Source organism: Choristoneura fumiferana, chromosome 5 (assembly GCF_025370935.1).
Source record: "Choristoneura fumiferana chromosome 5, NRCan_CFum_1, whole genome shotgun sequence".
Taxonomy (NCBI): domain Eukaryota; kingdom Metazoa; phylum Arthropoda; class Insecta; order Lepidoptera; family Tortricidae; genus Choristoneura; species Choristoneura fumiferana.
In genome coordinates, this window is record NC_133476.1 from 5,065,952 (window position 1) to 5,076,070 (window position 10,119).

Below are 10,119 nucleotides of genomic sequence, written 5' to 3' on the forward strand. Positions count from 1 at the left end.
AAGAGATCACCACCGCCCATAAACATGTGCAACACCAGGGATATTGCAGATGCGTTGCCAACCTAGAAGCCTAAGATTTAATTTCACCGGCTGTCTTACTCTCCACGCCGAAAAACAACAGTGCAAGCACTGCTGCTTCACGGCAGGATTAGCGAGCAAGATGGTGGTAGCAATCCGGGCAGACCTTGCACATGGTCCTACCACTTGCAAAACCATCGCTAGAAAACCTGCTTTCAAATAAAAAAAACCGCATTCAAATCGGTTCACCCGTTTATGAGCTACGGTGCCATAGACAGAAACACAGACAGACACACACACAGACACACATAGCGGTCAAACTTATAACACCCCACTTTTTGCGTCGGGAGTTAAAAATAGGTCAGAATACCCTTACATTTCCTAAATAGTTATACTTACATACGTACATACATTACATTACCTACATATAAAGTGTAATCGAAAGATTGGAACTTTAAACTTAGAATAAACGAAAACTATAGGAAGGGAACGGGTTTACCCAAAATCTCGTAACAATAATGTAGAAAAATCTTATATTTAAAGAAGACTTTTTAAGATTTTCATTTCTTTATGCAGCAACCTCAAACATAAATTAACGCAAACATAAAGAAAACCTACCTAATAATGCGTGCGTGCGTGCAGTTGAGTAAAAAATAAAACATGACTTACTCAATACAGTCTTATACACTCGCGGCTCAGTAGTCGACTCTGTCCTCACCCCAGCAAAGTACTGCGTTTCGGAATTATGTGGCTTCTCTTTCAACATGTTAAATAAAATGTTGAGTTCCACATCATTGCTCAGAATCACCAGATGAGCCCCCTCGGCCTGGCAGTTTGCTTGCGCCTCATCCCAATTGGCTTCAACTGTGGATATTCTGTAGCAACTGCCTGTAGTTGATAGCCTTGATTCGTAGCCTGAAATTTTCAAGACATTTCTTGGCTTGTGTTTATACAAAAACAGGATTAATCATGTTCGACTTGTAATTGTGAATAAACATTAATAGATATATTAAACTACTGTTTTTTTATATAGAAAGTCGAAGAACAGCTCGGCCGGTAGCGTTCCTAATTTCACAGCAGATTAATATACTCAGTGGCACAAAATTTGGCCCACTCTACATACAGAATTACTTATTTCTGCATATATTTGAGGGCCAGATTTTTTGTCGCTCAGTATATTTCTCTTTCACGCCACTTTCTATTAAGAACATAAGCTATTAATGTTACCATTTGAATAAACGCCGCATTCCTCGTTATACGGCACGTCTTCGGCTGTCACCTTGCAGACATAGGGTCTGTTTTGGAAGAGGCTTTCTTTAACGACTTCACCATTCCGGTTTACCACGTTACACTCATATTTATCTTCGCTGTCATCGTCTGAATTCGCTGTAACATACAAATGGCTGAACTAGTAAGATACCTAAAACTTTAGCCCCAGCTGAACTTTTCATCAGGTGAGATAAGGCGGTCAGTCACGAGTCAGTTACGTGTAAAAAAAGTTATTTTCTTTTAATTTGCAATAATAAAGAAGATAGACTACAATTGAAAAGAAATCAAGCAACTCAACAGAAACAAATAGTTAAAGGAAGGAGATTCCTTTGTATAAGAAGTGGGCTAGGCTAGGGAAATCATAATAGTTTAGAAGCTACACTCATTTGTTTTGTATTAGTAGCGACAGTTTTCAGCTAGACAACAGGAGTAGTAAGTAGTTGGTACGAGTTGTGATTTTGTGTGTATCTAAAATAATGACTCTAGCTGATTCGTCAAGATTCAAACTCGTGCATATTCCAATAGTACATACCATGTTTTTATGAAATAAATAAAAAATAATGATACAAGTAAGCAATACATAGAGTGTCGGCTGTGACGGCACCAATCATGGACATGTTAAGCACAGTAGTACCCATAGTAGCACCCAGTTATGGAAAACAAGGATTCAATGTCTTACAGCTCACTATTCATGAACTTTACTAGTTATGATCACCGAAATTATCTGAACATTAGTGTTATTTGACTTATTAGTTTTAAAAAGTAGGGTCCGTTTCTTACAAGTTGGGTTAATGAAAAATAATCCAATTATTGGTTCTTGTCCTTAGCTGGTGCCATCACCCTATCAAAGTTTAAGAAGGCATTATCTGAATGTTTTTTTGTGTTTTGTATCGTGTGTGGTGTTCAGTTTTTTGGGAATTCCGAATGTCCTGCGGATTTGATGCATACCTTCGGGCCCGACCAACACAGAGTCCTGTAGATCCGGAAACTTGTCTATCATGGCGCGGACCTGCACTAACTCTTCATCGGACGTGATCCTTACAAGTTCTCCCCCTTCTTCAATGCATTTGTTAGACGCATACGCCAAGCGAGCGCCCTCTGTGTGCAGCTTGTAGAAAGCGTCGGTGTTCTTGTTATACTCATAGTCTGATCGGTACTGCTTGGGTGGAACCGGCGATGATACTGCCCACACTGAATGGAATAAAGGAATTTGTTTAAATTGTTCCGTTGTTAGAATTGAGTTATATTATTGAGATATCAGGATGAATTTGAAAAAAAGAAATCCCTCTACGAGTATACAGCAGTTCTCTATAACACGGTATCCTTTGCAGCCTGGGATCCACGGAAAAGTTAAAGATAAACCCCCTTATTCATAAAACTTAACAAGCCTATGTTAACTAACAAATGCTTTGTCCCTTTCTAACAAATACAAATGTCGAAGTGACAGATAAGGACAAACGAATTTTAGCGGCATTTTAACTAAAATAGGTTTGATTGTCGTTTATGAATAAGGGGGAAAGAAGGTACTAATTATTACAAAAGCTTTAAATAGCATGACAGGATTTTCTGCTATTACAAGCTTTTATTTAGTTTCACCTGTCCCGTTGTGTCTGTCTGTAATCAAATCTTGCAAGTTAAATTTGATCAACTTCTACTAGTCAGATTGACTTGAAATTTGGAGTACTCATGTAAATTGCGTGACAATACAATAATCTAGTAGGCACGTCCTGGTAGTCCGGCCCGGATCGTCTCCGCAGGACGGAACTCTTCAACGGTTAATGAAATCGACATGAAATTTGGTATGCAAATGTAGTTTGGGTAACAATGCAAGAACAGTTAACAAAAAGTACAGACAGGAAAAAACTTGTATTAAAAATGTTTTTTTATGGTTAGGTTGTTTTCAAAATATTTAATAATGCCTCCCATGAAAGTATCGCTGGCGTTAAATTATGGAGTCTGCTGGTCAACATAATAATATTATGATACATAATAGGCTATTTATCAGTTTAATTTTGAAAAATATAGCTCCATCGATATTGTCGATGATTCTGCCAATGTCGAAGCGGAAGAAGACACTATTGATCCCACAGAAACATTTCATGTTAAATGTTGCCCAGACGAGACCATGTAGCTCGCACTGTCAAAAAGTAATCAGATCTTTTGTAGAGCCAAGTTTCTAACCCTACGTGCCCATCTCTAAATCTATAAGCCCTAATTTTACACTAAAGTTGCGACGAAATACTACAGCAGTAGTTCGTAGCGAGTAGTTCGTAGCGCGTAGCAGCGTTTTCCCGCTATTAATCTCGTAGGCGTGCAAACCGTGGACTAAACTGGCGAGTTGGCCGCACGAACCTTTTGCAATTCGTCATATGGGCTTAAACTTAAAAATCTATTCAATCTTTTAAACTCCTTCCGTGCGGAAATGTAGATTTTTAGAATTGCAAAAGGTTCTTGCGGCCGACTCGCCGGTTTAGTCCACGGTTTGCACGCCTACGAGATTAATAGCGGGAAAACGTTGTTTAAATGGTAGGGGATGATTTACTAAAAATCCTGAAATACATATCTTATTATTTTTAACAAGGATAACAAGGACCCCCTATAAATATCAATTTTCAGACCTCTAGCATCAAAATATGCGGAAGTCTCATACAAACTTTCACCCCAGTAACAATAACAGTTTCAAGTTTTAAGATGTTTTCGTTGTTTGTATACTATTACTAGCTTATAATACCAAATTTCAGCTTTCTAGGACTTCAGGAAGAACCTTAAGAATATTGATGATCATCAGTGAATCAGTGACGAAATCGGGGTATTTTAGATATCAATAAAATCTAAAGTATAAGAGCTATGCTATTGAAACTTTATAGTTTTAATAAGTCAACCACTGACATCATATCCCGAAAATTTTGTTTATCTGGTATAATCCGAACCCAAGTTAAGAAGGTTAAAAAATACGACGAAGCGAAGATCATTTTTGTCAGGCTTCCGTTGTGATTGTAGGAGGAACCTGATATGGAAAAAGTTTTTGGTAAAAATTTAATTTTTAATAAAAGCTTTTTCGCTGACTGTACTTTTTGTTGACTGTACGTACTTGCATTGTCACCCAAACTACATTTGCATACCAAATTTCAAGTCCAGCATTAACCGTTAAAGAGATCCGTCCTGCGGAGACGATTCTGGCCGGACTACCAGAATGTCGCTACCAGATTATTTACGGTCACGTATTTTACACATGTAAAGTTGACTTTTTCTCTAACTAATAAGTACCCAGTCGAAGAAAAATTATTGTATGCAACGTTGTATAAGTCAAAAAAAGCTCGTGGCGTCTTTTTGTTACGATGTTCGCGTGAGTTACGATGTGAGCTTTGGCGAACCACTCACCTTTTTGAACCCTGTTTACAACTGTTGCTTAAAATACTATTAAAAAAAAACTCGAAGTGCTAGTCGACATAAAACTCACGGGAAATTGTTAAAAGAGATCCAAAATCAAGGTACCTTTACCACTAATATTATAAATGTGATAGTTTGTAGGTGTTTGTTTATTTGTTTGATTGTTACTTCATCGCGTCTTAACCGCTAAACCGATTTAGATGAAATTCGGTATACAGATATTTTGCGTCCCGGGGAAGGACATAGTTTTTATCCCGGACAATTGCATTGCATAGTTCCTGCGGTATAGTAAAACCGATTTTTACGCGGACAGAGTCGCGGATAGCGGCTAGTATCAAATAATCGACATTTAAACCACAGTGTAAGAAAATTTCATTAAACAGTGTAAAAAAAAAGTTCGTAGACTTTGTTTAAACGAATCAGTGTTAAACTGTAATAAGTATTAAAATACATTAACTGAGCTGCCTTGACAATAAATATCTTTGTTTTATAGATACAGAACATAATTTACGAAACAGTGCATACCTACAGGCTAGAAGTTATCGTGGTATATTACATAATACCTAAACCCAGTAAGTAATATAATTTTATTTTGATGCTACAAACAGAATAGATATGGTTGTCACTCACTTTAGTTTTGCCTTCGTCGCCATTAATAATGATACTGCGAGACAAAGTTGTTAAATTACTACAACTTTATTTATGATTTACCGTCGTGGTAAGTACCTAAGTAAAGTAAAAATCTTTATTTGTAAACACAAGAATGCTATACATACAACAAAGACAGTACATACAAACTAACACAAGTTTTAACTTGCACTGCGACTCCACAAACACACAAAACAACGATAGCGATATATATATATATATATTTTCTTTGAACATTTAGTAGGTAGAATGAGCACGGCGACGTGCAAGCTACGCGCTCCCACCCGGTCTTACGTCAAAGTCGTAAAATGTCCAGGTGCCCAGGTCGTAGAATGTCCAGGTAGTACAATGTCAAGATCGTAAAATAACCAGATAGTAGAACGTCAAGGTCGTAAAATAACCAGGTAGTAGAATGTCAAGGTCGTAAAATAACCAAGTAGTAGAATGTCAAGGTCGTAAAATAACCAAGTAGTAGAATGTCAAGATCGTAACATAACCAAGTAGTAGAATGTCAAGATCGTAACATAACCAGGTAGTTAAATGCCAGGTTGTAAATTGATATTAATAGTACATAGTACGAAATTTTTTCACAATAAGGTAAACCCAACTTTGTATACCGAAATTTATCTAAATCGGAAGGAATAATGGGGCAGTTTTTTTGGATCGGCATGGCAATCATTCAATCAATTGCATGGCTGTGTGCGGTCCAGATTTAAAATTTTATTACTTACTCCTACGCAAATTGGCTGGGTACCTACATGCGAAATTTAAAAAAAAAATTGTAACGTGTGGCACATAGTTCGACAGCTCTTTAAAAAAGATAATAAGGTTTCTCAAAAACTTTTTTGATTAAGTGAAGATTTACGGAAATAATCGCTCCCAAAGTAGCAAAAATTGTGAGTCCCCCTCTATCTTGTAACCCGTTTGTCCAAAAAATATGCAGAAATATGGAAAAGTAACGCTTAATAAATACATTCAACGAAAATTGGTTTCAACTTGGTTTTTGAGTTATTGCCGAAAAACTGCGCTTCTCAACAAAAGGACGTAAGTGCCGTGAAGATACGCTCTTTTTCTGGTAATAGATTTTAAGACTGTAGTAAGTGTTTTAATTGTGTTATAATATAACGCACATAATATTACTTGATTTTTTTTCGTAATGGCTACGGAACCCTATTTTGGGCGTGTCCGACACGCTCTTGGCCGGTTTTTAATACTTAGAAATTCCACGATTAGGACCGTCCGAGACAGACATTAGTAAAGATTGGACATTTTACTACCTACTTTGACATTTCGCGATTTGGACCGTCCGAGACATAGACATTAGTAAAGATTGACATTTCGCGATTTGGACCGTCCGAGACATAGACATTAGTAAAGATTGACATTTCGCGATTTGGACCGTCCGAGACATAGGCATTAGTAAAGATTGTCATTTTACTACTTTGAAATTTCGCGATTTGGACCACCCGAGACTTGGACGTGGCACGACTTAGACGATGTAAGACATGGACCTCTTACGATGTGGACGCAATTTCGATACTGGACATTTTACGACTTTGACGTAAGGCGCATCGGCGCTCAGGCCGCCGGGTGTGGGAGTTAAACATAGTACAGGATGTTTAACTATCGCCGAGCGTCACTAAATTTAATTAGTTGATTTATAATTAATATAATGAAGCATCTCCTTTTAATACTGGATCCAACCTGTTCACAAAATATTGGTTAAGTTTCCGTTTGATATTTTCCTCATTTAAAATAGACTTAACCTCTAGTGGCAACTCATTAAAAAGAAAAGGAACCTTGTAATGGAGACGCTGGGCCGCATACAAGTTCTGGTAACGCGGAGTGCTGAGAAACGTCTTCTGACTTCGACGCGTATTTTTGTCATTAAGGAATTCCATTTTTACGATTCTATCATTAAATAAATTGGTATTAGAGATGTTTTTGCAATGATGTAGGGTTTATTAAAGTTCTAACTGTGACCACTTAAATAGCTCCAATCATTCCTTTACTACATTGTAATGCTAGTCTAATGCTTTTGTAATTCAATTTGTTAATAAGATTTCTAGTATAATGCTTTTGTAATGCGGCTGGTTAATATTGACCGTAATAATGCTTCTTTATTGCGATTGGCAACTGCATTGACCATAATAATGCTTCTTTAATGCGAATGACATTTTCTTTTGCCACACTTATGCTAATATAATTCGTCCGTAATGCAATTAACCAATTATTGTGGACCTATTTAGGACCTAAAGGCGTATAATTTGTGGCCAAATAAGCATTACAGTAGCCGTATAACCGTTTATAATGCTACTATAGAACTAACTTAAAATGTAGCAGCAGTAAACCGGCCGTTATAGTGCGTTGTTGTGTTACTTGGGTTGTATGTAGTCCGTATGTCGCATTAGGGTTAGTGCAAAAAGATGTGTATTCGAACTTATTGGACACGTTGTAGAATGCGAAAGTTTGTGTATCTTTGTTTGTTTGTTTGTTACCCTTCACATCTAAGCCGCTGAACCGATTTATTATAAATACGAAAGTTTGTAAGTCTGTTTGTTTGTTTTTTGTTAACTCTTCATCATCACGTCTAAGACGCTAAACTGCTCTAGATGAAATTCGGTATACAGATAGTTTGAGTCCCAGGGAACGGCATAGGTCAGTTTTATCCCAGAAAATTGCATAGTTCCCGCGGGATAGCAATAAACGATTTTTTTTTATTCGACTGGATGGCAAACGAGCACGTGGGTCTCCTGATCGTAAGATATCCACCGCCCATAAACATACATCCATCGGATTCGCGGTCAACTGCTACTTCGTAAATAAAATGCTTGGCAATTGGTAATGTAACACCTGAGGCTATATTGTTTATCACACTCGTAATTGGAATTTGGACGACTCCATAGCTGTGGTGTTCCATAGTTCTCTATATACAGGGCCATACAGGGTGTCCCAAGACCATGCAAATGGAGGGAAAGTATCTTAAATATTGTTGATAGACAATTTTACTGAAAAGAGACTTCATTTTGATTTTAAAAATAATTTTAACTGTATTCATAGATTATTGACTAACCACCTGTCTGAACCGGGAATCGAAACCGCGAAATGGTAAAAAAAAAATTTTACAGAAAGTAATAGATAGGAAAATACATAGGACGAGACGATTTATAGGGAACATTAGACAAGACATACGATATTTTTTATCCCGGAAAATCACATTATTCCCGTGGGATAGCGATAAACGAATTATTCGCAGACTTAGCAATAGCTAATTAAGCTAGCTAAGTAAAGTCATCTTACAAAAAAGCGCGATATTATTATCGTATGTTTATAAAACATTGACAAGCTCGACCTTGACAACCTTGAAAAAAAACTCACCTACTAACGATGCGAAAATTAAAATCCTCAGTTTCATTCTAAAACTTATTACAAACACCGCACTGGCCCAGAGTGTTAATTTAGCACAACTAACGTACTATGGTGAGTTAAAGTGTTTATATTAACTGGGTGGGAAGTACTAAGTGGGGGTAATGAAATATATCACAGCGCTCATAGTGGCCAAAAGTAATAAAAATGTAGGCTATGTCATCTGTCATACGAGTATAGATCTGTCATTAACAAAGCAATTTGTTTAGACTTAACTACCTAATTTTAGTAATAGACGTTTGTCTTATGATGCGAGCTTGAATTATTGAACACTGTCCCTGTTTTGTTCGTAATTCCTCTACATCCCGGACATGTCCAGCAGATACTTACCAACAATTTTCTTTTTGAAACGGTTTGTGGTTGAAATTTTATATTGGTGTGATACTCACTAACCCGGTCTTCAAATTGATATCTCCTCATTTCGATTTGTAAACCATTTTTTAATTATTTAATTATGTTTACTATTAATTAAAGAAACCATTAAAGTAGCTTTATCTTTTTGTTTTACAGTCAAAGTACAACTAAACATGAAGTAAACAAACCCTGACATTTTTAATAAGTTGTACTTAAGTACCTCATTTAATTTTAATGACCAAAAATGAAATCACAACCTTTTGCCCACCCAAATCACTGTATTACAGTAATTTTTTATTATAAATTAATACGTGATACTTTTGTTTTTTGTCACAAAGTCGCGATGAAATTTCAAAACGTCAGAGCCTTAGAGCCAATAAAGTTGCGGACGCTAGGTGGCGCTGACGTCGTGCACAAAAGCCAATACCTACTTGATAATGACGATTTTGATATCGCTGGTTGTTTACAATCTCAATCAATGCGGGAATTTGCTATTGGGGTTTTACAGAAAACATATAAGTAGCTATACTTAGTTGATACATTGGGCTTAAACAGATCAAAGTGTCTTACGAGCGCTACGCGTGTGCCAGATTCGCATTATTTTTTCGTTTTCACCGCGTTGCAGTTCGGTTAGAGTTTGAGTAGGTATCAATGTAACTTGCAGAACTTTTAAGAAAAAGCGGATTTTTTTTTTAAATAAAATTGTCACCTGATTTTAGAATTTTTCCAATGTATCAGATAAGCAGTTTAAAGAAAGTGATTAATGTGATATAGAATCATGCATCACCGGCAGCGGTAACGGCCGGCAGAGCGCCAGGGCCAAATTTAATCAATCTAAGTACAGTATTGTTCGAATAAATATCGGGTACTTACTGTAAATATTGAGTACCTACTGTCGGAAGACCAGCGTTGGCCTACACGGCCGACACTATGCTGAGCTGGGGCCGCTTCGCGATTTCGCATATAGGTACGCGTAATACTTGTTTCTATGTTAATCAATGCTATCTTTTTAAT

General features: G+C 36.9%; 1 protein-coding gene across 3 annotated transcripts in view; it reads right to left on the minus strand.

Annotated features, from left to right (window-relative positions):
* LOC141427954 (uncharacterized) overlaps positions 1–8,802 on the minus strand; it is a 39,242-nt gene extending 30,440 nt beyond the window's left edge. For all 3 annotated transcript variants that reach the window (XM_074087568.1, XM_074087567.1, XM_074087565.1), the window contains exons 1-4: positions 8,704–8,802; positions 2,236–2,478; positions 1,246–1,404; positions 688–933 (exon numbers count right to left, since the gene is read on the minus strand). In XM_074087568.1, the coding sequence (XP_073943669.1) occupies positions 688–933; positions 1,246–1,404; positions 2,236–2,478; positions 8,704–8,740 (685 nt within the window). In that variant the 5' untranslated portion in view covers positions 8,741–8,802. The remainder of the gene's footprint in view (positions 1–687; positions 934–1,245; positions 1,405–2,235; positions 2,479–8,703) is intronic.
* Positions 8,803–10,119: the final 1,317 nt, after the last annotated feature.